At 39.8% G+C, this 27,843-nt stretch overlaps 1 protein-coding gene and 1 long non-coding RNA gene across 3 annotated transcripts; one reads left to right on the plus strand and one right to left on the minus strand.

The window, feature by feature from the left end:
- Positions 1 to 45: 45 nt before the first annotated feature.
- PPT1 (palmitoyl-protein thioesterase 1) lies at positions 46 to 17,949 on the minus strand. Its single transcript, XM_019737135.2, has 9 exons — positions 17,773 to 17,949; positions 14,128 to 14,237; positions 13,773 to 13,900; positions 13,377 to 13,447; positions 11,405 to 11,507; positions 5,214 to 5,304; positions 4,289 to 4,387; positions 2,718 to 2,789; positions 46 to 1,468 (listed from the first exon to the last, which is right to left on the minus strand). The coding sequence occupies exons 1-9, from the start codon at positions 17,894 to 17,896 to the stop codon at positions 1,346 to 1,348; spliced, it is 921 nt and encodes a 306-aa protein (XP_019592694.1). The 5' UTR covers positions 17,897 to 17,949; the 3' UTR covers positions 46 to 1,345.
- LOC141572077 (uncharacterized) lies at positions 17,901 to 27,747 on the plus strand. Of its 2 annotated transcripts, XR_012497187.1 has the most exons (4): positions 17,901 to 17,998; positions 25,818 to 25,904; positions 26,948 to 27,043; positions 27,154 to 27,747. It is a non-coding gene; the product is annotated as an uncharacterized LOC141572077 (long non-coding RNA). The 2 variants fall into 2 exon arrangements; XR_012497186.1 differs by having other exon boundaries at positions 26,948 to 27,747.
- Positions 27,748 to 27,843: the final 96 nt, after the last annotated feature.

Below are 27,843 nucleotides of genomic sequence, written 5' to 3' on the forward strand. Positions count from 1 at the left end.
TGCTGGACAGAGATATAAGAATATTGAAAAAAACGACTCCAAGGATAAGAAGCTACTTTTTATTTTAGACAGTCATACAATTCTTTTAATATCCCTCTACTTCTTGCCCTTCAGCCTCATATTTTTTTAGTTGAAAAATAAGGCTTGAGAGAGGTGAAGGAAAAATCATAAAGGGTAAACTTCACAGCACTAACAAGGTATTTCCTCACGTGTAGCTAATCATTTCCCCAAACTGGTATTCCGCACAAGTCTTCCAAAAGTGTTGATCGGTTTCCACAGGCGGGACAGTGGGGGCTAAGATGTCCCACTCAAAGTGTGGGAAATGGTAGGTTAGTTTTCTTTACCGAAACAGGAATTCTGAGTCCTTAATATTCTAATGCGGGTTGATCTCCAAGAGGAGAAAAGGGGTATGCAATATTCTCCAAGCTTTTTGAGCAAGAACACATCATAAACAACTTTGGAGTGTATTGGTAAATACAATTTTTTGAAATGGAAGTTAGCCATATCTCTTCATATTTTTCCTCCCATTCTCTATGATGCCAGCAACAGTGAGTCTACAATCCAGACCACTAGTCATATTAAAGGACAGGCTCATCAAGGATGGGATGGAAAGAACAGGCTGCCTCTTCGTTTTTCATGTCCATTTCTACATTTTTCTCCCCCCACCCCCAATCAGTTAAGCAATGTATATACACTTCCTTCCTTAAGCAATCCAGTTGGGTGTTACTTCCCTCCTTTTGTGAGAGCAACTAATTCACTACCTGAGGAGACAAAAAGACGGCTTAGGTTAGTGGAATTTGTCTAATTGCTAAGATATCACAGAAGGCAACATAGAGAGGAGGGCAGTCTCAGATTTTGCAGAAACATTACCCAAGCAATATTTCTCCAAGCATTGGTTAAATTTCTACAAGCAAAACAGAGCATTTATAAGTATGCCTCAGGCCTGGGTATTGGCCTTCTCTTGGCTTGAAATGGGGCTAGACTTTCCTGAGAAAGGTGTTTGCCCTTAGAATCCAGCTCATTGCTTTTGTTCAGTCTCTTCTGGGCCTGGGCACAGTTCTGGCACTGACCTGCAGCAGACTGTTTCCTATGACAGCTTGACCACATCAAATGATTGTAAAACAATCTCTGGTTACTAATTAAACTTGTATTCAATACCATATGCTGATAGGATAAGGAGAAGATTTGGATCTTAGATCTTTTGGAGCAGGGCGTGTTAGATGATTAGGGAGAAGGATTAGTTGCAAGCTGGATCTGAGCTCAATCTTGGGCATAAAGGGAGTGGTCTTCCACTGGTTTGGGAGTGTTGGGGGCTCCCTGAGCTCTGGTGCAAATTGCAAGGGTTTCATTCAAGGAAGGGTATGATGTGGGTATAAAACCATTCTTCAGACAGTTGAAGATGATCCCCTTCTAGAGCCAGGAACACTAGCTGCCCTGCGTTGTCCATTTCCTTTAGCCCCAAGCGGTCCTGCAGAGACAAAGGCCATAATTAGTCAAGAGGCTTAATGAAAAGTTTTGGAGTAAAATAGTACAGAAATAGGATGTTAACTTGAAATATAGTCTCAAAACGAAATCTTTTTCCTCAGTATTAAAATTTAGGTGTATTGTCAAAGATGCCAGAAAGAATACCTCCTTCCATTTTTCCCCCTAAGCATTAAAAACATGTGCAGTTGAGATATTCTATACCGAGTTTCATATTCTGCTTATATTCTGCTTTCTGAAGTTTCCCAAAGTTTCTTTCTGGAGGACCAACTACGGGTGGGCAAGCCACAGACAAAATTGCCTCAAAATGTTGGTTAAGTGGAACTGAGCCAGACGGAACATTAGCTAGACAACTTAAAACATATCCAACCCTTCGATAACAAACGTGGGACACTCAGATCGTGCAGTGGAAAATGCCTGTGTGCCTCAGAACAAGGACGGCTGGGAAGGTGAGCACTTCCGACGGCCAGAAAGATGCTTCTGTGGCTACCATCAGTTTGAGTTTCATGAGAAGGAAGTTCTTAGTTGTAATTTCCACAATTTAACAGCCCCTAGCTTCCCTTTCCTTTTACCTCACCCAAGCTGAGGTACCAAATGCAGGAGAAAAGCCAACAGAGGAAACAACTGGCTTCTGAAATTGGAAGGTACTCTAGTAGAAGGCAATTGGTTCAGATGTAGCACTTGTGCATTTGGGGGAGAGTATCTCCAACATAAAATCTTCAGAGTGGAACTGGAGGTGGTGAAATGCTGCAACCTCTGAGAAACCACCTACTAAAAAAAGTTCATGACTCTATTCCCCTTCACTCCCCTGCAGGCAGAGCTCCCCTTATCAGTACCTAATTTAAAAACATCTACTTATGTTTTAAAGTAACACCCCTTTTTCTATGTTTTCATGATGCATGGGGGCTTCTTGGATTTGTTCCAGTCTGCACCTCAGCAAAGGAAGCCAGTTCTAACCCTTTTTATCAAAAGGAAGGAGTGAGAGATGTGTCTCTTGAACCTGCTTGAAAACCATGAGGCACATACAGGTCCTTCAACCTTCAGGATGCAAATTTCTGTAAACCAGCACCTGCCAGGCTAGTGCAACAGTCAGCAGCCTCACCTGTATCAGAAATGAGCCAGACGCCTCATGAGCACCTACTGCTCTGGGATATATAGCACAGGATTTGTCACCAAAGAAAGCAGCTTCAGAAGCCGCGAGTTGAAAAGGACGGCGCCTCTCCCCTCCCAGTTACCTGTGTGTACAGTGTGGACTTCTGTAAGGGAATGGTTTCCTTGTCTTGGCCACTTCTGTAAAATCCAAACCACTGCAGGAAAGGAAGAAATAAGCAGATCAGACACGTGGCACACACTGCCAAATTAATTTGACTGGCTTGTAGCTAAGACTACCAACAAACTGAACATCATAAAGCTGTAACAAGGAGGAAAAATAGACTATGTCTTGACTCATCTCTTCTTAAGGGTGGATAATGAAGGATGAGTTAATCTTTCCAAAGAGCTTTCCAATTTTCCAGAATGTCTGCTTCCTATACCGTGTTTTCCCCAAAATAAGACCTACCCCGAAAATAAGCCCAGTGAAGATTGTCAGCCAGATGGATGCATTTAGTACGTTATGATGATGTTCCAGAAGAAGAAATGACTGTATTTGAATAAATGTAGATTGTTGCGCATGAAAAAATAAGACATCCCCTGAAAATAAGCCCTAATGGAGCAAAAATTAATGTAAGACCAGGTCCTATTTTCGGGGATACATGGTAATTGAGCATCTACCCTGTGAAAATCCTTGTGCCAAACTCCAGACATTCACAGATGAATATATGTATATAGTCCCTGTTTTCAAGAAGGTCTAATGAGGCACAGAAACAACTAATTGTTTAGCATGGGGGGTCAGCAAACTTTTCTGTAAAGGCCAGATACAAAATACCTGCGGCTTTAAGAGCCATGTGGTTGCAACTACTCAATGTGGCCATTGTAATTAAAAAGGAGCCACAAACAATATTTTAAAATGAGGATGGCTGTGTTCCAATGGAACTGTATTTATGGACATTGAAATTTGAATTTCATATAATTTTCACATCAGCAAATATTTCTTATTGCAACCATTTAAAAATGTAAAAGCCATTCTTAGTTCATGGGCCACACGAAAGCAGGTGGCAGGCTGGATTTGACCTGCAAGCCCTGGTTTGCTAGACCCTGTGGTTTGACATGATGTGATGAGTGCGCTAATACAGGCTAACTGATTCTACAGAAGCAGCAGCAAATTCTGCTTGGAGTAGGGATGGCATCCTGAATGGAGGAAGTGACGTGGGTTTGGCCTTGGCAGATGAATAGAAGCTTGTCGGAGAAGCCCAGGGAAGGGTATTCTAGAGACTGAAAAGCATGAACAAAGAAAAAGTTTGGGGCATTTCAAATATTATAGTATGGCTTGATCAGAGAGTATGAAGTGGGTAGCCAAGGGAGATTAGTTTGGAGAGACATGTCAAGGCAGACCTTAAATGCCAACCTTAGAGATTTATTGACTTGGGTCTGGTGGTTCTGAACCTTTTGTTGGGTCTTTTTGAAAATCTGATCAAAATTATAGACCCTTCCTCAGAGAATGCAGCTACACAATTCTGCATATAATTTTAGGGGTAGGGGATTATAACCTTCAGTGTCCCATGTATAGGCCTTGGGTGAAGAACCCCTGCTCTACACAAAGGTGGGTGGAAGGGACTGAATGTTTTTTACCCAACAGGCAGGTGTATTTTAATGTCATTTAGTCCTGTGGTCTCCTGGAATGTTGTAGCCTGCCTAAGCAGTGTCTCACCTCAGAATCCACAGGGTCCACAACAGAATCATTGAGGAATTTCACCATTACAAACTTCTTCAGGGCCATCAGGTTCTTCTTGTAGGACTCATTGACACCCTGGAGGAAAGGCCAGCAGTATCTCAGGGACTTCACCATCAGGTTCCAGCAGGGGGATGAAAGCCTTACAGTGCTCCGGTCTCTGGCTCTGGGCCCCATGTTTCTTCCCCATGGTCCGGGTTGCTTTTCCAGCTTCCCGCCCAGAATACACCTGTACAGCCTTTCCTTACCATCCTATCTGATTGACATGCTTCCACCAACCACGGCAACCACAGTGCCACCATGAATCTGTCAATGCACTCAATAGGCATCTGTCACATAGGTTAAAGGTTTCTAGCCACCGAAAGCCAACTCAAGAAACTGCAAATGCTGAGTGGTTTTGCTATTTTGAAAGGGGCATTTTGTTTTGCCCCTTTCAAACAACTTTTTTTTAAACCTCCAGATGAGCCCAATATAACGAGCCGTCTAGTTTACCAGAATCTCCCAAGCTACGCTCGTGCCTTGGACTCACTCAGTCCGCTCTGCAGTCTCTCTTCTAGGTAAATCTCTCTTCTGAGAAAATTGGACCCAAAAGAGACCCACCAAGGAAGGCTTCCCTCAGCAAAAAAGTAGCTGTGAGGTTCCACGTAAGCCAGCCAGCAACCCCCTGAGCTTATTGTGCTTCAACTCTAGGAAAGGGAAAAGACCTAAGGGAAGAAAGCCTAATGGATTTCAGCCTCCCTAAAAGAAACTGGATCTCAGAAGTACTGGCTCCACCCAAAAACCAGAACTTGTTTCCCATGTTCTGCCTGGGGGATTTTGGGTAAATACTTGCTGCTGACCTGTTTATAATGCCCCGGATAAAAGCATGAATGCACAGCTATGGTAGCCTGGGTTGGGTGCTTACTCTCTCCTGATTAATATCTGCCAAGAAGATGCTGTGGTTGCGGTATGTGTCCTCCTTTATGGGGTCGTGCCAGTATTCTGCTTGCACCAGGCTGCAGGAAGAAAAAGGAATGCTGGTGACCAAGCTGCAAATCAGCAGGCCTGGGGCATGCCCCTGTGTGTAGGCCACCAAGACTTTGAAATGACAAAAGGCCAGAGCCCTCAAGTCCCAGGCCTTGCCCTCTAACAGGGAAGACAAGACTTCCACCTATGGAACAGTTCATCACCAAGGCAACTGAGGCAAGGCTGTGCTACTTAACACCGTATGGAAAGTCCTTAAAGCTTTAGGAAAAGGACTCGTCAATATTGGTCCCCTGTGGCACTGAGCTTTATCACACTTAACCATGCCTCCAGGTCATGGTGGCACATGCTGTCCCCTCCCACAGCCCCACCTCCTCACCCTCCATTGCTTCCTATTCATCCTGCAAGACTCAGCTCAATTCCCACCACCTCTGCCTCCTCTTCATCCATCGCTTTTTCATCTAAGCCCTTAACTGAGCTCTTCACCACGGATCTGACACTGTTTCCAGGTAGGTAGTCAGAATAGAATTCAATTGTAGGATACCCAGCTGGTGTTGAGAGAATTGCTTGGTGGGGGAAACCCACTCCCCACACACATTTGGTGACCAGAAGTGAAGTGTCCTGTGTAGTAGTATAACAGTAAAGGAGACACACAGGGAGACTGGGCTTTTCAACACAAGGATGATCTCTGAAAGTTGTTTGTTATAATGAGAAACTGGAAATGCTGAAATGTTTGCAATATGAGAATCAATAAACGGTGAAGTCATACAATAAAATGTCATGCGGCAGTAAAGACAGATCACCTAGAAATATATGTAACAACATGTTTAGATATCAAAAATATTGAGTGAAAAAAACCATTTGTAGAATGAGATACACACAATATGATATCCATTACATAAAATTTTAAATATGTAACACTATATTGATTATGGATATGTACATACATAATTTTTTTAACAGACAGAAAGGATATACTCAGAATTCTTTGACAATGGTTGGCACTATGGAGGGAAAGCAGAGAATGAGACCTGGCAGAGATATGAAGAAAATTTCAATTTTACCTGAAATGTTTCTGTTCTTAAAAATATTGGAGGCAAATATGATAAAATATTAATTTTAGGTCCTAGGTACACAGTAGTTACATTACTCTCTATACTTTTCTAAACAGTTGAAAAGTATGTGAGGGAGCTTGAGTGGTTGACTCAGTATTTCCAGGAAAGGGAGTGGCAAGTTGAGGGCAGAGTGGGACAACTGAGGAAAAGCACTCTGAGAGCCATGGGGGGGGGGTGTCGGGTGCACAGACCCTGCAAAGCAAGGGGCATGCAGGCTGGGAGCCGGGTACCAAAGAGGGCAAGTTGAGAGAGCAGAGCTGGCATAGGGGAAGACGAGAGGCCAAGGCCAGGCCAACGTGGTGGGGGGATGGCAGGGAGGAAACGAGGAAGGAGAAATCAGGAAGGGCTGCCAGCATCTCAAAGGGGAAGTAGAGGGCACATTTCACATCCAGAAGCTGTTACACTCACCAGTACTCATTGCCCCCATTGTGCCTGGTCAGGGCCTGGTGCCTGAAAAACACTTCCTCACTGCTTACTCAGGGCATTAGGGTATTGCTAAGGTTAAATTCTCTCAACAGAGTAGAAGACACCTTTTGGGCTCTCTGCCTAAATCAAAACCACTCTCCCTTGAGTAGGAACTGCACAGTTTCTACCCCCACCACTTACAAGGCGGGTATGGTTGGTATCACATGGTCCCACTTCTCTGGTCACAGCTAATAAGAGCAAGTGAGAACTTATCTGAGCTGGGGCACGGTCCCTTCTCTAAAAATGTGAATTGGGACAGAGAGATTCTAGCCTCAGACTGAGATAATCTCCTAAACAGAAAAGATTAAAAACTTGCAAGCTGTGCAAGGCCACCTTTCACCATGTAGATAACAGGAAAGGCTGATCTGCATGGAGAGAAAAAAAAGCAGTGACAGAATGAGAAGCAATGACAACAGTTGGAGAAAGGCTGTGTTGGCTCTTGATAGCTCTCATTTCTCTTTTCTCCCCCAACTTTTATTTATTTTATTTATTTAAATGTGTTTTTCCAGGACTCATCAGCAACAAGTCAAGTAGTTGTTTCAATCTAGTTGTGGAGGGCGCAGCTCACAGTGGCCCATGTGGGGATCGAACCAGCAACCTTGTTAAGAGCACCACGCTCTAACCAATGGAGCTAACCGGCCATCCCAATAGCTCTCATTTCTTGAATCCAGTCTCTCTGAGGCCTTGGGTACGGAATTATGAATTTCTTTTGACATCTACTTTGGCTTGATTTGGTTTTGTTTCTTGCAACCAGAATCCTCCCTAATACAAAAGGCAACCTAGGACAACACTACCAAGAGAAAACTATTTTCTTGTCACTTTAAGTTCTTACCAACTCCCTTCCCACTACTCTACTTGGAATACTTGCCTCGTTAAATCTCATGGTGGCCATGTGTTAAAATGAGATTTTACAAAGAGACTTAAAAAAGAAAAAGCAAATAACTATAAAATCAGAAAAGCATCTTAAAAGTTCATCTGTAAATGAGCTGTTGAGAACTCAGAATGCAATTCCCAGGGAAACTCATATAAATGGTGAGCTGTATCCTGGCTCACAGTCTTAGTTCATCTACAATGTTATGAAATATATCTCAAGTCATTCCATTTCTCTTCATCTCACTCATCTTCATATTCCCTTAGCATATCCCAACCACTTCCCATGATGCTTAGAAGGAAATCCAAACTCCTTGCATGGCCTACAAGCCCTTGCATGATATAGCTCCTGCTTTTCTGTCCAACTCTCCCATCTATCACTAGTCACCGTGGCCTAGGACGAGCCAAGCTTATCTCAGGCTCAGTGCCTTTGTGCCTGCTGTCCCTTCTGCCTGATCCATCTGTCCTTAGCTCCTCGTATGCCCCTTCCTTCTCCTCCCTCAGATCCCAGCTTAAATAGTTCTTCTTCAAAGACCATTCTGTGCAAGGTAGGTACCCCCTCCATTACTCTCCATCCCTGCACGCTGCTTATTTCCTTCACGGCCATAGCACTGTTCAAGGTTATCTAGTGTGTCTGTTCACCTGGACACCCCCTCTCCCCACTAGTACGTTAAGTCATGAAAGCAGGGACTCCAATTGTCTTGTTCTCCATTAATCGTCTTATTCCCCATTGTATCTGCGAGACCTATAATAGGGCCTGGCAAACAGCAGTGGTTTGATATTTGATGAAATTATGAAATACTTTATAATTGCAACCAAAAGTTAGAGAAAACAAAACCGCTGCAATACTTATAAATAAAGGAAACAGAAAGCTCAAGTTGAATTAATATTTTAAACACAGCACCACTGGTGGTCACAACCCACACCTGCCTACTTACTATGAACTGAGCACTGCTCTGAATGCTTTCCACGCCATTTGTTTAATCTTCACAACCCTGTAGCAAAGTACTGCTATTAACCTCACACTAGAGATGAGGAGGAGACTCAAGGCCACACAGCTGGACAGTGTAGAACTGCGGCTCTCCAACAACCCCTTAGAAAGAGGGTATATACGGAAGGTCAGTGTTTTCTTTTTGCACGTCTGAAGATGTCTTTCTGGTTTGGGATAGAATTCTAGGTTGTAAATCACTTTCCCTCAGAATAAAGGCACCATTGCCTTTTAGCTATTAGTGTCACTGTCAGAGGGTGTGCTGCCATTGGGACTCCTAAGTGGCCTCCCTGAGATCTGGTTTTTGTCCCTGATGCCCTGAAATTTCACAGGAATATACCATAATGTGGGTCTTTTTTCATTCCTTGCCTTGACTACTTGGTAAACACTTTCAATCTGGAAACTTATTCTTGTAGTTGTGAGAAGTTTTCTCATATTACTTCTTTAATAATTCCAACCTACCCTTTCCTTCTGTTCTCTTTTTGAAACTCCTATTCGTCAGATTTTGGACTTCTGAAATGGCTTCTCTAATTTTTTTTTTGTTCTCCCTTTTTTTCCTACCTCTTTATTTTTTAAAATTTGCTTATCTTATTTTTAATTTCCAAGAGCTCTCTCTTACTCTCTGATGTTGGTTTTATTTGCATTCTGTTCTAGTGTCATGGATGCAATCTCTTATCTCTGAAGGTAATTATAGGCTTTTTTAAAGATTTTCTTCTATTCTTTGAATTGTCATCTGTTTCTAAATTCCTTTTTACTTTTGTTTTGGTCTGCCTTTCATGTTGGAAGCTTTCCTCAGATATCTGACTGGGGAACCTTGGCTCACTTTTCATATTTAAATTGTAAAGCTGACTGAAAGCTCTTCACACAAGAGCAGAGCTTGTCCACTGGTGGCTTCACTACATGGAAGTCAGAAGTCCCAACTTGTTGGAAGATGCCAAAACCTGCAGGTCTTTTCTCTGGGGCCGGTCAGTTTTCCCAGAGAAGGGTCCACCAAACTTCTGTTTAGTAGATACTAAGCCTGGCTGCTATCATTCTGAGAGGCAGGTGGGAGGAAAGCAGAGTGGGAGGGGATGAGTTTTCAATATGGCATCTTACCACCATCCTGTGTTTGTTATCTCAAAGTCTGGTACTTCTCTAGTTAAACAGCTCCAGAGAATAAATTTTGCTTCTCTTGTAAGGATGGGAGGAGCAGTCACTTGGATGTGCACTTAAGGGAAATGGGGAATCTGATCATTTCTTACATAGATGTTCAACAAAACGTCCTGTTTCAGTCCTGCGCACTTACCTCTACCTTCCAAAGTATCTTATGCATCTAACTCCTGAGTGTTTCTGAAGCTCTAAGAAGTGACTTTCCTCCCTTCTTGTCAGTGCATTCCTCTAGACATAAAGGCATCAGCTTTTTCTGCTCTGCTACAACAGTTATCACTCATTCACCTGCTCTCTGTCTTTCAAAAACCTGTGAAATCCTTTATTATCTCTTATCTCCTCTCCCATTCTCTTTGCCCTTGTGGGTCTACCACTTTTTGTTCTTTTGCTACCATTTTATTAAAGTTTAAGGAGGGAGTGAAGATAAACACATCAATCTACCAGGACTTAGGTGTCAGTGTTTTCCCCCAGCCCCCTACTGACTGCTCATTTATAGTCACTAATAATTGTGATTGCCAAGGGTTGTGTCTGGTTCACAAAACAAATACAAAGAAAGAAAAGGATGAATTTTTCTGAGGCATCTGAGCTAGAATTAGAATAAAGAGTAAAGAATTAAGAACAATAAGGTGTAAAGAGGCCACATATATCCATGAGAACGAGAATATGTAGGACATATATAACCTGTGCCTAGTCAAACCAGGTAAGGAGAAAAGCATTAACAGTGGTTTGAATTGCCTGAGAGGGAAGGCGGTAGAGATATAAAGTTTCTTAGTTTCCTTCGCTGACCATTAGGTGGCACTGTTGACCCAACACAGCTTTGTGACTGAATAGAGCCAATGGGAAGGACAGAAAGAGAGCCGCCTACCGGTTCTCTATGTGTGTTACTTACAAGGCTGTCCCTTGCAAAACGGTTTCAAGGAAATGTATTGAAGAGTTATTATTAGACAAGAATGATGCACTTGGAAAACCCATAGGATAGATACCATAACCAGAGTAATTGATCCCAAATTTCAGTTATCATCTAGAATATTCCAGACTTACTGAATCTGAATTTCTAGGAATGGAGCCTTGGAATCCATTTTTAATAGATTTCCCAGGGGTTCTGATGTATATTTTAGTTTGAAAACAACTGAACAAGAATACACTGCAAAAGTGATTCTGTATGGTTTTAAACACCCAAACACATTCGAGCAGCTGGGGACACTGACACAGGAGACGAACCCCTCGCTGCTGACAACATAAAGAATCTGTCCTCCAATATTAACAGTAATTCCTTGAGTTTGGTACTTTCTAAAAACTTTTTAGTTTGTTTTTTAAAGATGGAAATGTATTCTGTTGTAATTACATTCTTCCTATATAGAAAAATGCTCTCCCTTTTAAAGCAGTTTTAGGTTTACAGTAAAATTGAGTAGATAATAGAGATAGTTACCAAAAGTTGCTCACTTGAACATCACTAGCAATTACTCCTAGAACCACTGTTGGCACGGAAGTCAGCATGATCTTTCCACGCAGTGCTAGTTCTGTGTCCTTCCAGCTAAGCATACATACCGCTCTTGAACAGCTTTGTTGTAAGCCCCAGCATTCAGTGTTTTTCTGATCAAGTCACAGATGTGAGAGTGCTCTCCTGGGCACCGAGGGAGTCCAAAAACACCTAGAGTAGAAGACAAATATCCATTCCGTCAATAATCATGTATGGAATACCCATACAAAGCACTGTGAGAAACAAAAACAAACCAGAGCTCGACCCTGATCTCATTCATGTATTCTTCAAGAAAATAATGTACTTATTACTACTATCACAGCTTTCTCCTGGTACCACTCTTTACCGCCTAAGGACCTTTGCACCTGCTTCTCCTGGGAGGATGTACAAACATACCTCGGAGGTAATCAGTTCCAGATTACCGCAATTAAGTGAAGGTTGCAATAAAGTGAGTCACACAAATGTTCCGGTTTCCCAGTGTGTGTAAAACTGTGTTTATACTGTCATCTGCTAAGTGTGCAATAGCATAAAAAACAATGTATATACCTTAGTTGAAAAATAATTTAGTGCTAAAAACTGCTAACCATCATCTGAGCCTTCAGCGAGTTGTCACCTTTTAGCTGGTGGAGGGTCTTGCCTGGATGTTGATGAAAATGCACATCAGTGAAGCGCAACAAAGCGAAGTGCGATAAAACGAGGTAGGCCTGTACTTCTCTTGCTGCGTCAATGGCTCGACCCATTTGCATCTCGCAGGCCTTAGCTTCGAGAAGACATATCTGACTACCTGAACTCAAGTAGTGTCCAACCCCATGTCTTTCCCCTCCCCCAGTTACACTTTCATCCTTACCATCCTCCTCAATAACATTTTGGGGGGAGGTACCAGACATACTTTAAAGCATATAGTGACACTAATGTAATCCTCACAGCCACACTGTGGCGTAGAAATCATTATTTGCCCCATATTACAGATCGGAAACTTTAAAACGGAGAGGTTGAAAACCTTGTCCAACGTTAGACAATAAGTGATAGAGCCAGGAGTTGAACTCGGGCAGTTTGGGTTCCAGGGCCCAGAGCTTTAACCAAAACAACCACAATTCTGTCCCTCAGGTATTAACCCATTTTTTTCTTTATCAAAGTCACAGCTGTCTATATTTACTGTTTGTTTACTTAGTCCATATCTATGCTCCCAATCCAACTAGAATGGAAGTTTCACGAAGGCAGGTACATTGTCTTATTTCTGGGTTTTCAATAAATATTTTGAACGAATGAATGATAAAGCTGTTTTTACCTACTTGTATTTGAATAATACTTGTACTTTTAGAAAGTATTTTCCTACCTATTATTTCGTTTCATTCTCTGAAAAATTCCCACAAGATGGGCAGAGCCTTATTTCAGTTTCCCTCATCTGTGAAAGGGACCTAAGATACCAAACTAGTTGCCCATCAATAACAGTGAATTGGGTGAACCTGGTTTCCTGATTATAAGAAGAATCCTTCTGTCCCTACACTATACTGGCTAATAGCTGTAGCCATCAGAACAGAGATAAAATTCTATTCCAAAGACACATCCTTCCCCCAAACTAATAATTTTATCTAAATAGAAAACCTGTTGTGTTTTGAGGGAAATTCAATCTCTACTGTTAATTTTATAGACAAAAAAGATTAGACACTATTCTTTGTCAAAGCCTAAACTCAACAGGACATCACAATGTCAGAAAACAGGAATGGTTGTTAGACTTTCCTAATTCCTCAACCACCACCTGCTATGTGGTTGTAACCATCTCACCTCCAGGAAATCCAGGAATTCATGATAATTAAATTGGAGAGAAGTAGATGTCAACCTAATGATTCTAGGCCTCTGCAATCCTAAGTCTCTTCCTATTTCTTCAGGAACGCTGGCTAGTTCGTTATAAGCTGAAAAAACAGGACTTTGCAAAAATGGCTGACTTCTTGTACAAATAAAGCTGCTAGAATTTTTTTAAAAATCAAGTGGTCAGGTAGGATAGAACAGAGAAAAGGGAGGGAAAGAGGTCAAAGTTACCTTGATGTTGTCCCCCAACTGAGATCAGATTGATCATTGGAGGTGAAGGGCATCTCTGAGCCACCGCCCTCCTGGAGAAAAAAGAAATTATCAGCTCCAGCTATCACATGGAAATGTATCATCAACAATCAACTTCTCAGATTAACCTACTTAATTTTCTGTGGTTCCCCAATGCCACAAAGTTTCAGAATTTTCTTCTGATATGACCAAACACAAATCTTTTCTCTTTCAGAGAAAACAAATTAAGTTCCATAAAGCTTTTTACATGGGGACATTTTAGAGCAGTTTCCCTTCCAAGATACATAGTTGAAAATCCCCAAAGAATCTGAGTGGATATATCTGAATAAAAGAAAAAAAATCAATGTAAGTAGTTTGATATAACAGAAGGGGACTTACAGAAATTGGCCTCCCTGGGAGAATCCCATAGCATTGTAGCCATGTTGCAATTTGGGATCCTTAGCAAGAATCTGACACACTGTTGTTACTTGGGAATTGACATTCAAGAAGAAGCTGTTCCTCACATCCTAAAAGAGGAATCACAGGGAAGTGAAAGGATGGGGCTGAAAACAACTGCTGGCATCTTCTCTAAGAGGCAAACTTGTTTAGGTTGGTATCCTTATATAAGCCACTCCAGAGTTAAAATATCATTGTAGGATTTGCTGCTAATAATACAAGGTAAAGCATTTTTATAGTACATTCCATGAAATTAGTCAGCAACCCTCCAAAGGAACAGAGCTATGAAGAGACTCACCTCTATCAGGGTCTTCCCAATCTCCAGAGATAAGACGTAAATTCCAGGTATTTTCTCCTCCACCATTTTTTTGATAGCACCCATGCTTAAGGGATTACAACAGCTGTCTCCTAGACAACAAACACAATGGTGGGAACTCATGAATCAAAAACAATATTTAGTTTTTAAAAACTTTTGTGCTTCACAGGGCATTATCAAGAATGTGAAAAGAAAACTACAGAATGGGAGAAAATATTTGCAAAACATATATCTGATAAAGCTCTAATATCCAGAATATACAAAGAACTTACAGCTCAACAATAAGAAGACAACCTAGTTAAAAATGGAAAAAGGACTTGAACAGACATATCTCCCAAGATGATATACAAATGGCCAGTAAGCACATGAAAAGATGTTCAACATCACTGGTCACTAAGGAAACACAGTATCAAAACTACAATGAAATACCACTTTGCACCTGCTGGGATGGTTTTAATAAAACAATTAATTAATTAAAAATGAAAACAATAATAAGTGTTGGCAAAGATATAGAAAAATAGGAACTCTTGTACATTGCTGGTAGAAATATGAGGCAGCCACTGTGAAAACAGTTTGTTGTTCCTCAAAAAGTTAAATATACAATTACCATATGACCTGGCAATTTCCAAGAAAAATGAAAAGATACACCCATACAGAAACTTGTACATGAATGTTTATAGCAGCATTATTCATAATAGCCAAAAGGTGGAAATGACCCAAATATCCATCGATAGATGAAGGGATAAACAAATTGGAATGTGTGTGTGTGTGTGTGTGTGTGTGTGTATTAGAATGGTATTCAGCCACAAGAAGAAATGAAGTACTGACACATGCTACAATGTGGATGAACCTCGAAAATATTAGTATAAGTGAAATAAGCCAGACACAAGAGGTCACATATTGTATAATTCCTTTTATATGATACATCCAGAATAGGCAAATCCACACAGACAGAAAGCAGATTAGCTATTTTCCAAGGGTTGTAGGGGAGGAAATGAGGAGCAATTACTTAATGGGTACAGGTGTTTTCTGGGGTGATGAAAAAGTTTTGAAACTAGAGAGAAACGGTGTTTGTACAACATTGTGAATATACTAAAGGCTATTGAATTGTATACTATATTGTGGTTAATTGTGTGTTACATGAATTTCACTGCAATTTTTAAAAAGAACAACTTTCTTTTTAATGCTTAGCTCATGTTTATCAAGTAAAAACAAACTTCAAAAGCCCATACAATATAATTGGGACACCAAATTTACAATTGAAAAATAAGCAGAGGTGCATATTTCCCCTCCCTTATCATCAGGAACACGAGGTTAATAGATTCAAAGGCACTTTAGAATCAGATTTCTTTTAGGGCCCGGACTAGGGTAAGTCAAGTGAAGCATCTAGGACAAAAAATTTAAGGAGACACTCACTGTCAGGTTCATGCAAGTGCTGACCCTGAACATATACAAACTAGAGAGTGAGTGCTCCCTTAAATTTTACACTTTAGAACATTTTGATGGTTGCCAGTTGGGAGAGAGGTTGTGGAGGATGTATGAAAAAGAGGAAAGGAAAGTGACTAGCTACTGAGTGGGAGGGAGAGGCTGAGATCATTTTCCACTTTTAACTTAATCATCCCATTTTCCCTTCCTGAGAGGAAGGTTAAGAATTAGTTTTTAAAGAAGAAAAGCTAAGACCTATAGCATCTTCTATTTCTCTCATAATAACATTCATGGCACTGAACTAATCGTTCGTTACTTAATTGCCTTCCTATGGACTGACTGTATTTTGGGAGGACATGGAGCATCTTGTGTTCTTTTAACTCCACTATAGCAGCCCCAGGGCCTGGCACAAAACCTTGATATATTTGCCGACTCTAATTCCTCTCTGAACATTTTTCTTTAAACCACTCCAATAAGGCTCTCACTCTCGCCACTCCCCTAAAACTGCTTTTGTTAAGATCTTTAGTGATCTTCATATTAAATCGAATCACCAATTCTCAGCCCTTATCTTACTTGAGCTGTCAACAACATTCCCTACATTTGATTACTCCCTTCCTCTTAAAACATTTTCACCTGTCTTCTGGGACATTGCACTCTCCTGACTTTCCTCCAGCTCCCTGGTTGTTCCATCACGGTCTTCTTTGCTAGTTCCTCCTTATCTAATCAACCTCCAGAAGATGGGAGTGCTTCAGGGCTCAATCCTTAGACCTTTTCCCTCCTTTGTATACACTTACTCCCTAGGTGATCTCCACCAATCTCATGGCTTTAAACACCAGCTATATGCCGAAGGCTCCCCCAACTTAAATCTCCAGGCTGTATCTCTGTCCGAAACTCCATATTCCAAATGCCCTTAAAACATTTCCAATTTAGTAAGTCCAAAAGCAGACTCTCGACCTTCTCCCCAGCCCACCTTTGCTTCCCTACAGGCCTCCCCACTTTGGTAAAACAACAACTTCATCCTTCTAGTTGTGCCAAAACTCACGGAGTCATCCTTGATTCCCTTCTTTCTTTCTCATCCCACATCTCATCTATTAGCAAATCCCATTGTCTCCATCTTCAAAATATTCCAAACTTTGACCATTTCTCAACATCTCCATATACTGTTTCAAGCCACCATCATCTCTCATTTAAATTACTTCAATGGCTTCTTAACTTGTCTCCCTTCAAATGTCCATGACCCCCTATAATCTAATCTCAATACAGCAAAAAAATAATGTAAGTCAAGATCATGTCACTCATCTCAACCCCTTCCCCAAGGGCTTCCCATTTCATTCTCGCCAAGTCCCTACAGTAGCCTTAGTAGTACCAACATCTACGCCGCCCCACAACCTACACCCCTACTTTCCTCTCCTTGCTCCCTCAGTTCCAGTCACACTAACCTAAATGTTTTTTATTAAACATACCAGACATATTTTTGCCACAGGGCCTTTTCATTTGGGTCTCCTTCTACCACTTAGCCACATGGCCATCTTCCGTTGTCTACTTCAGGGTTTTGCTCAGATGTCACTTTATCAGTAAATCCTTTCCTGATTTTGCTCTACAAAACTGCAAGCCCCTATCTCTGGTTTTTATCCCCCTCCTTGCTTTATTATTTTTCCATCGCACTTATCACTATTTGACATATTATACATTTTACTTATTTCTTTATACTTTGTCTTTCCCATTGGAAAGTAAGTTCCAAAAGAGCAAAGAATGTATATAGTCTGTTTCGTTCACTACTGTACCTTCAGCATCTAGTAGGTACTCACTAACTATATGTTAAATGTATAAATGCTCAATAGGTGCCTAGCAAATCTCTGTTCAATGCGTGAATGAATAAAAGGATGGATGTCCGGCTCATGTAGCCACAGCCCAGCTCTTTCGAGCAAGTGCCCGATGCTGCATCCTGACGCCACTGTTGTGATTAAACAAAGACAGCACATAAAGCCCGAATGCAGTGCACAGCCCTCTGTGAGCGCTCACCAAAAGACAGCTCCTTCCCCTTCTCCCTTTCCAATGCAGAGTAGCCCCCAAATCCTAACGTCTGGCCAGCCGGGTGCCTTGTGACCACCACACTCGCCGTCCATACTCGCCCATTGCAGACGCGAACACAGGCTGGAAGAGGAAGACTCGCCAAACCCTCTTGCCTCTCCTCTTACTCACCCATCCCATGCCAGATCACCAGCGGCAGCGGCGCCGGCGGGTCTACATGCCCCAGCGCCAGGGCAGCGCAGGACCCCGCCAGGACAGAGACAACCAACAACCACAAGGAGCTGGGCGACGCCATCTTTGCTCAGTCACGTGACCGCGCTCCAGCCGCTTCTGTCTCAGCTACTCTGCGAGGTGGGCGTCGGCCCTGGCGTGTTGCTCTAGTTAACTGTCCGCCACGGTGAGTCAAAATGAATGCTGACGTTTATTCAGTGCTTATCACACATCAAACACTATTCTAAGTACTTTACATCAGTTAACTGATATATCCTGATAACAACTGTATACACTTCGCCCCATTTTACAGTCAGGAGACCGAGGCATTGAGAATTCGGGTAAGGTGCTAAGGTAACAGCAAATTGGTGGTTCCAAAGTCGTTGCTCTTAACCACTGCCTTTGGAAGAAAAAAATACTTTCGGGAAGGAAGAATGGAAGGGAAGACTCAGGGTGTGGTATTAGGGATCTTGAAGGAAAGGTAGGATTTTAAGAGGCAAAAATGAAATACGGGAGGACTGGAATGAGCTAAGGTAGAGAGGAGGAAAAGTACAGTGTGTTTTCTGGAAATGGCAGGGCTTACAGGACTAACGAGCAACGGTTGGATGTATAATAGTGATGGAAAAGCCACTGCCACTTCCTGGTCTAATCTCAGAGCTGAATTATTGCAGGAGCCTCTCATCTATCATTTCCCCCCTTTGCATCCCTCCCTCTTTAATCCGTTTTATGTTCTGTTGCCAGATTTGTTATCTCAATCCACTTTCATCATTTTAGTTCTCTGCTCAAGGTTTTTTCGTTTTTTTTCCAGATGAACATTGAAATACTTTAAATAGACAATTTAAGTAAATTAAATTTCCTTAATTGTATCCATTTTGCAATGGAATATTATCAGGCAGGTATTATAAAGGACAACATAAATTTAATATATAGTGACCTGGTAAACGTCCTAAATATATTGTAAAGGAAAAGCTGGTTACACACCCACCAGAAGCTGTTGGGACTGGTGGTTAGTTGTTAATTTAAAAAGTCAATTAAAATGCAGAATCATAAAGCTTTATACACGATACAGTTTTATTTTAAGAAAAATAAATTTATGTATATTATAAGCATTTTCTTTTAACTTGTAAATTCCTTCACCAATCTTTTGAGATAGCCTCAGGCTTTTTCTGTGATTATGGGACCTCTGATTGAAGTGTTTCTTGGAATGATTTGTACTTCTTGCCTTTCACAAATCATCTGTGATTCCTTCAGATGTTTCCTTAAAGTGGAGCAATAACTAGAAGACACTTGTGAAGCAATCTGAATGCAAATTCTTATAGATTTGTAGTTTTCCAACAGATTTCTCACACATATCGAATTTAACAATTTTTTAGTAATTTGCCTTTAACACGCCTTTCCAAAGCATTCAACTTAGCTTTCATAGAAACATCTCTTTTATCTTACACTCATATTTCATAAGTTTTCAAAATATAATTAAATTACAATAGCAAATATTACTGATATAAATAAGAGGAATAAACCCAACTAACATTTGGTAGTCAAGTTCAAGTAGGCAGGAACAGAACTATCCAGAAGTTCTCCAAAGTAACCCCCTAACCATGTTTAGTATGCTGTGGGCTCAGTAAGTACATTGTAGGATAGGGAGAGTGGGTTAAACAGGAATTAGGAAAGTAACTGTATTTTGCAAAAAGTATATTGCACCACTTCATACTTACTAAAATCACGGGATTGTACACATGAAATGGGGGAGTTTTATGGTATGTAAAACCTACCTTAATAAAGTTGTTCTTTAAACATTTATGGATTAAAAAAAACATTTATGGATTCACACATTTCTAGTGATGTTCACTGAAAGGCATTGACAAGAAAAAAGAAATATATAAAAAAAATCAGAGAACTGTTGAAAGTGATTGTTCTTGGGGCCTGTATTATAAGGAACTTTCACTTTTTACTTTATACATGTCTGTATAATTCGAATTTACAGCAAGGACATATAACTTTTATTTTTCCTCAGGTTTTTCTCCCCAGTTTTATTGAGATATAATCTACATACAGCATTGTATTAGTTTAAGGTATACAATATAATGATTTGATATATGTATACATAACTTTTATAATCAGAAAGGTATAAATATAATATGCATTAAAAATATTGTACTTCTAGGTTAAGATAATGGAATAAAGCTTTCTTATAGGCTCTGTTTTTACCAGTACCTAAGAAAGTTTAAAAAATTAAAATTTTATCCACAGCAAACAAAGGGTAACAACTCGGTATATTAGATATCAACAAGTGGCAATCAAGGAAAGAAATAGAAGATTCTGGTCTGGAGCTTGTCAAGGCTTCAAACCCTGCCTCCATTCCATCAGAACTCATACTGTTAGGTCCACAAAATCCTGGGAATTAACACATAGACTTGCACATGTATTCCAAGAGAAAATAAAATTAAGTGATTTCCTTATCTTTCATCTCTTCTCTCCGGAAAGGTGAAAATGTCTACTGGAGAGAAGAAGGTGAAATGAGAGGTGAAGAATAGACTAACTCTTGTAGGAAGCAGGGAGGAATCCAGGACAGCATACTGAATTGGGGGAGGTTCCAAAGATTGAGGCTCTTCCCCAGAGTGTTGGGATACACCAACCCCTAGTAGAGTGAACTCTGTAACAGACATTGAAAACCTCAGAATTGATTGCAGAACTCAAATGTTCTAACAAAGGCTGCACACCACCTCCCCTGAGTTCTTCCCTCCCCCCTTCAGACAAGCCTATAAAGCATAGAAAAAGTGCATACAGCATAAAAAAACAGCCCTCAAATTGCAGTTCAATAGGAAAACCAAACCAGTTTCAGATAAAGTGGGAAGAAATTCAGGAGGCAAGTAAAGAAAAAATTTACCCAAGTGCTTTGAGCTCTAGAAAAACCTAGAAAGAAAATTGCACATATGATAATGCATAGACCAAAACAATATTAATATAGAACTAGTATAAACATCAAAACAGCAAGAAACAGAATAGACACGGCTGAAAGTGGAATTATTGATGTGGAAAAAAGGATTCAAATCATAATAAAGACAAATGAAAATCACAAAGAGATTAAAACAATCAAGGAGACGCTAATAAATTCAGATGACAGAGGTTATTGGTGTCCCTGGAGGTGAGAACTAATTAAGTGAATAGAAGTATTCAAAAATAGAAAAACAGAAGTTCCCTCTAAAATGATGAATTAATCTATAGTTTGAAAGGTCAAAATAAGATATTTTGATACAAAATATTCAATCCTGAGACATATTTTAATTAATGTATTGAAATTCAGGTATTCAAGAGGGAAAAGCAAATAACCTGCAAGAAAAAAAAGTCAACAGCAACATCCAAAGATAGAAGACAATGGAGCATTCTCTATAGAATTCTGAAAGAACAAAAGTGTGATCCAAGAATAATATATCCAGCCAAAATGACATTCAAAAATAAAGGTACCAGGCAGATTCCCACCAATATAAAAAAAAAAAACTCATAGAAAAGAGAAATACTTAAAAGTGAAATTCAGTCAATTAAGAAATAGGACAAAAATTAAGACTTTAAGAATTGAGAAGTCTTGGTAAAAGGATATGTGATGATCAGTGAATCCATTTAAATACAGCATTAATGCTAATAATTTGTGTGGATTTTGTTTTAGAGCATACATATGTCATACAAATTAACAATGTAAAACAGTATGACTAAGAAATAATGGGCCCTCTGGGGAAGGGTTATGAAAGATTGTGTGAGAGTGTGATCTTCTGATCTTCCATAGCAGGCTCAATTGATTCTAATTTAAAACATGTTTTTTGAAAACAAAATAAAACAACGTAATACCAAAATTGCTTTTCCTAACCTTAAACTGGTATTTTAAGACATAATATCTCTTGTAGTGAATAAACCTTTATTTGATGTCCAGCTTTTTTTCAGTTTTTTTAGTCTGTTAAATTCAAGTAAGCTTTTAATTTTTAAATAACACATATACCATTTTTAAAAGTAGATATATCTATCGATATACCTATTAATCTATTATTCTATCTGCATAAAGGCATGGAAAGATATTTAGAATGATGTTAACTGAATGTTAATAATGGTTGTATTAATATTGCGATAGTGGGGTTTAGGAGTTTTTAAATGCATTTTCCTTATGCCTTTTTTGTTTTTTGTTTTGCGTTGCTTAAATTCTTTACAATGAAAATGTATTATTTTTATAAGACCAATAAACTGATTTTTAAAAAACAAAGCAAAATGTAAAACAAACCTTCAACGCTTCTCAGTCTTCAGTATATGGGTGAAACTTTTGTATTCAAAATAAAAACCCAAACTATTTTCCAAACCTATCTTCCTTTATTCCCACATTAATGGGGCTTATCTATAAGTGGTGATCTCTGAAAGTCCCTGCTTCTGCTCCTTTTCCCAAATCATTTTTACCAACTAGAATGGGCTTGCCATCCTCGTTCTACCTAGACAAGTAACAGCCCATCTCACAAAAGTCAGTCTCTGATTCATGTCTTCCATCTACCTCTTCAGAGCTCACCCACCTCCCACCCCAGCATTTTTAAATTAAATAGTTAAAATTATCCATGTAGAGAAGTAGCAGCAGAATTCTTACTTCCTCTGGATTTGGTTTTAAGAGGAACCATTTAATGGGAAACGAGTAAAGTTCTCTCAATTTAAGTCAATTCCAGGTTATTTTAATGAGTAGCTTCTAAAGCTTATTCATATTATAATAGGAAGTGAGAACTTGTAAAGCCTGAATTTCAATGTAATTTCAAAGAGTACTGAAAGTTAATAAGATTCATATCCATTCCCTAGATAAACAAGGAACAATAGGAACATAGAGAAGTAAGTGAATGCTCTTTGGTTTCGGTTTCCTTTTTGCACACAAGTGATGAAAACAAACGCTTCTTAGAAACCAAATTTTTAATAAAGCTTCTTACTATTAAAAACATGTATATTAATAATCAAGATCTACATAACTACTGGCTTTTCAATAAAATGAACAAAGATTTCACCAAGTGACCACATATAACAAATGTTCTTAGACTGATAAACTATATATTTCCATCATTTGAACCATGAAAAGACCATGATACCATTACCTCGTGGCAGCAGTAGATACAAGTAATACTGAAATTGCTTGGTTTGTTAACTATTGGGAGCTACAAAAATGACATGGAAAGTGAAAAAGTTATATTAGACATGCCATCTACATTCAAAACTTTTTTCGTTTGTTTGTTTTTTTCTTTTTTGTTTAAGGAAGGCGCAGCTCACAGTGGCCCATATGGGGATGGAACCAGCAACCTTGGTGTTATTAGCACCATGTTCTAACCAACTGAGCTAACCAGCCACCCTACATTAAAAACCTTTGAGAAGATGCTTTCATGTTCTTGCCCACTAGAAAAGACTATCATGTATTTTGTAACATGGCAACAACTTTCAAAGGTTTTGATTTTTTTTTTTTTTACCATATATAGACACATACAATGTTTAAATTTTAAGAGGGGCATAAAAGAGAAAATACGGTCTTTCTTCCTTTCCATTTCTTACTAAGTCATGTCCTAGATGCAATTCTGTTAATTTCTGCTGTTTAGCTTTCCTGATGTTTATCATGATTTCTTCAACCAGTATAGTTATTTATTCGTTTACCAATTTTAAACCATCTCTCCACAGTAAATGATAAATTAGCACATTTTTTAAAAATCTAAATTCATTTCAGTAGTTACAGTAAATTCTGAAGACCCAGATCTTCAGAATTCTGAAGACCCAAGATCCCACTTCCTCTTACTTACTCCAGGACTTAGCTCATTAATTTATTCCTTCTCACTTCTATGTCATCAAAATTTCCCTCTCTACTTGATTGTTTCCATGAGCATGCAAACATGCTGTAATTTCTCCTATCTTAAAAATGTGTCTCCCTTGAACTTTACACTTTCCTCTGGTTATTACCCTATTTCTCAGCTCCTCTGTACAGGAAAAAAAAAAAAGATTCCTTATACAATTGTATGTACTTGAAGTCTCTATTGCCTCTCCTCTCTTTTTCTCTTGAACCCATTTTTGATCCAGCTCTTATAACTCCACTCATTTGCTCTCATCAAGGTCGCTAGTGATCACCACTTCACTAAATCTGAGGGTTATTTTTCAGTCTTCATCTTTCTTAGCTTCTCAACAGCATTTGGCACAATTGATCATTCCCTCCTTCTTGAAACCCACTTTTCATTTGGCTTCCAAGACCATTCACTCACCACACTTTTCCTCCTATCCTCCTATCTCACTTGCTGCTCCTTCTCAGTCCACTTGGCTGGTTCCTCCTCCTCACCTCTGAAGGTGGAGGGTCATGAATCTGTCCTCCCACCTCTCCTCTATTTCTACACACTCCCTGGGTGATATCATCTGGCCCAATGACTTTATTTTTTTAAACTTTTATTTATTTAAGTGTGTTTTTCCAGGACCCATCAGCTCCAAGTCAAGTAGTTGTTTCAATCTAGTTGTGGAGGGCGCAGCTCACAGTGGCCCATGTGGGGATCGAACCGGCAACCTTGTTGTTAAGAGCATCGGGCTCTAAGCAACTGAGCTAACCAGCCTCCCCTGGCCCAATGACTTTAAAAACAACCTATTACAAACAGAAGTATTTACAGGATAAGCAATGAATATCCAAAATTTGTTTTTAAATATTCCAACCCAGGGAAAAGTGGGGCAGGATGAGATAAGACTAACAAAACATTAATAATTGATTAAGCTAAGTCATGGGTACATGAATATTCATTATGTTATTTTCTCTACTTTTGTATATGCTTAAAATTAATCAAGAATATAAATAAATACATACATACAAATCTGTATAACTGAACATTTCCATATTTATATTTCCAACCCTGGCTTTTTCCCCCTAAACTCCAGACATGTATTTTCAATTGTCTACTCAACATTTCTACTTAATTGTTTCAGTCATCTCAGACTTAACATGCCTAAAATGAACTCTGGGTCACCCCCCTCTTCACCACAACGCCACCCCAAAAAAAAGCTTTCCTAGGATTTCCCTTCTCTATAGATGACATTACATCCACCCAGTTGTTCAGACCAGAAACTTTGGAGTCATCCTTCCCTCCTCTTTCTCTTATAAGCCACATCCAATCCCATCAGCAAAATGCATTTGGAATCAGACAAGTTCTCACTGCCTCTATTGCTACCATCCTTGTCTGTCATTTGTACCCTGAGTTCCTGCAAAGGCCTTCTAACAAGTCCCCTTGCTTCCACTTTGGCCCCTAGAATTTGTTCTCTGCAAGCAGCCAGAGTGATTCTTTGAAAATCTGCATCAGATCACGTTACTCCTTTCTCTCAACTTTCCAATCATATTTAGAATAAAACCCAGTATCCTTATGATGACCTGCAAGGCCCTACGTTATCTGTACCCACCTCCAGCCTCACACCCCTGACTGCATCTCTCATCCCTCTCACTGTCACTCAATGAGCTCCAGCACAATGGCCTCCTGCCATTCCGTGAGCCCACCAAACAGACTCCCCCCTCAAGATACCTGCTGTTCTTTCTGCCTGGAATGCTGTGCCCCAAAGTGTTTGCATGGCTTACACCTTCACTTCATTCCAATCTCTGTTCAATCATCACCTACATAGAGTTTTTCCCAAACAATATGTATATAAAATAAATGTCACTCTCTGTCCCTTTCCTATTTAATTTTTCATGTATTATATATCCATTTATTATCTGCTTTGTAAGCTACATAACAACAAGAATTTTGTCTTGTGTACCGCTGTATCTCTAACACCTAAAACAATTCATAGCCTAAGTAGACAACTAGTATTTGTTGAGGGCATGAATTTGTTGAGGGAATGAATGGGTTTTAGATAAGGGTGGAAGATAGCTCTGCTTTTGAAACACTGCAGGATAAGGGGATGTGACTCTTCCTTTCCCCATTCCCAGCTTCTTCTATGCTCACCCAAACCATGCTGTCGCCCTTTAATATCAAATGTTTTGTTCTTAGGGTGAAATCAACTAAGTGGCTATAACTTGAAGTCCACCATCCAAGGAGTAGCTCTCTGCAGCCCTGTGAAAGCACCAACTTGCCTGAGTGAGTCAATCGCCTGACCCAATAATGGGATTGTGAATGCTGCTGGCTGGTCTCCCAACTCCTCTTATTTGTCTTTGGCAAGATCAACTTTGCTGACCCCATCTTCTACTCAATTCTAGAACCATTGTCAGGCTCTGCAACTCTGCTCTGCCCTAGGGTGTCAGGTGCCTGAATACGCAATGCATAGCCTCAGAAACCTAACAAAATGTCTAGGCTTCTCTGTAGACCTCAAGACTGGCCACCCTGTGAAGACAGGCAGAAGGTAAATCCAAGCTCCTCATCATGACCTTGGAAGCCCTACAGATTTTGCCCCCACCTATTTCTCCAAACTCATCTTGGAACATTCTCCTCCTTGCACACAAATTTCTCAACAAAATGATCTTTCTATTTCTCAAATACCCTAAGCTCATTCCCACTTCATGGCATTTTCACTTGCCTCCCCTTCCTCCTGGAACATTCTGCCCCCAGATCTTTGTATGACTAGCTCCTTCTTTTCATTAGTCTTTCAGCTCAAATGTCAGCTCTTTAGAGATGCTTCCCCAAAGACCATTGTCTATATGACATCATTGTCTTTTATTTTCTTCAGAGTAATTTCTACTCTTGTCCATTTTTGTTTACTTGTTTATAGTCAGACTCCTCTCTCTAAAAGAGTGATGACCAATAGGACTTTCTGCAATGATGGAAAAGTTTTTTATATCTGAGCCATCCAGTACAGTAGCCACTAGTTACCATTTGATTCTTAAGCACTTGAAATGTGGCTGGTGCAACAGAGTACGTGAATTTTAAATTTCATTTTATTTTAATCAATTTAAATTAAATAGTCACATGTAGTCAGTGACTATTGTACTGGGCAATGCAGTTCTAGAATGTAAGTTCTAAGAGAGCAAGGACTTTGTTTATCTTACGCTTTGCTATACCACCAGAAACCTAGAAAAATTAAATACTCCTAACCAAAGTATTCTCTAGGATGAATTCTTGCCAAAGTAAAAATTGCCTGAATGCAGCCAGCACTAAGCCCTCAATTGATTTGATTTTTGTCATAGGAACATGAAGATGAAGATTGAGAACCTTTTTCTTAAAAAAGAAAATGTTGCTGAAAAGTCAGTGTAACACCATTGAAGACAAAAAGTTTTTAATAGGTAACTTCATACAATTCCTTCAGCAGACATTGCAACTATTTTTATTCTTGCATGCCACCTTCCAGATTTTTTTCACATGCAGACATCTTTTCAACCTTTTGCAAACACAGAAAATGCCATAAAAATTTTGTCCACGGGGATCGTCTCTAAAGTCAAGATCTGCAGATCGATGGAGCCTGACCTTAGAATCATTTGCCTGTTGCTCACCCAGTGAGGAGTCTTCACTTCCCACAGGTACTTGGAAAGTCCCGTGAGTGGAGACACGGGGCTCGGCCCTGGGTATACAGAAATTGATAATCATTTGGGTAGCCAGAAATTGAGGAAGGCAGGGGTTCTGCTGGTTTATTCACTTACCCAATAATCATTATACTCTGTTATAGAATCTCGTAAGTATTTTCCTTGATTCTATAGGCTCTACTTTTTTCCTTTTAATGGCCGGTAGTAGACATACCATAATTAATGGAGCCTATTATGTATTGGATTATTGAGCATTTAACTTATACCCAGTTTTCAATCTTACAGAATTGTACAGTTAACTCTTCCTGCGTGGAGTGTTTTTTACTTTAATTGTATTATTTCCTTATATAGTAATTCCCCCCCTTATCTGCAGTGTCGCTTTGTATGGTTTCAGTTACCGACAGTCAAACACTGTCCAAGGAAATTAAGTGGAAAAGTCCAGAAATAAACAATTCATAAATTTTAAATTGGACACTGTTTTCTGAGTATCGTAATGAAATCTCTCACTGTCCTGCTGTGTCCGGTGCGGGACGTGAATCATCCCTTTGTCCAGCGTACCCACG

Source organism: Rhinolophus sinicus, linkage group LG06 (assembly GCF_036562045.2).
Source record: "Rhinolophus sinicus isolate RSC01 linkage group LG06, ASM3656204v1, whole genome shotgun sequence".
NCBI lineage: Eukaryota > Metazoa > Chordata > Mammalia > Chiroptera > Rhinolophidae > Rhinolophus > Rhinolophus sinicus.

Excerpts from the sequence above, each read along its gene's own strand:
- PPT1 (XM_019737135.2), bottom strand. The coding sequence starts at position 17,896 with ATGGCGTCGCCCAGCTCCTTGTGGTTGTTGGTTGTCTCTGTCCTGGCG. Across the intron at positions 5,305-11,404 it reads AACAAAGCTGTTCAAGAGCG|CCTGGTGCAAGCAGAATACT; the intron begins GTATGTATGCTT and ends TTCTTCCTGCAG. Across the intron at positions 1,469-2,717 it reads AGTCCACACTGTACACACAG|GACCGCTTGGGGCTAAAGGA; the intron begins GTAACTGGGAGG and ends TTGTCTCTGCAG.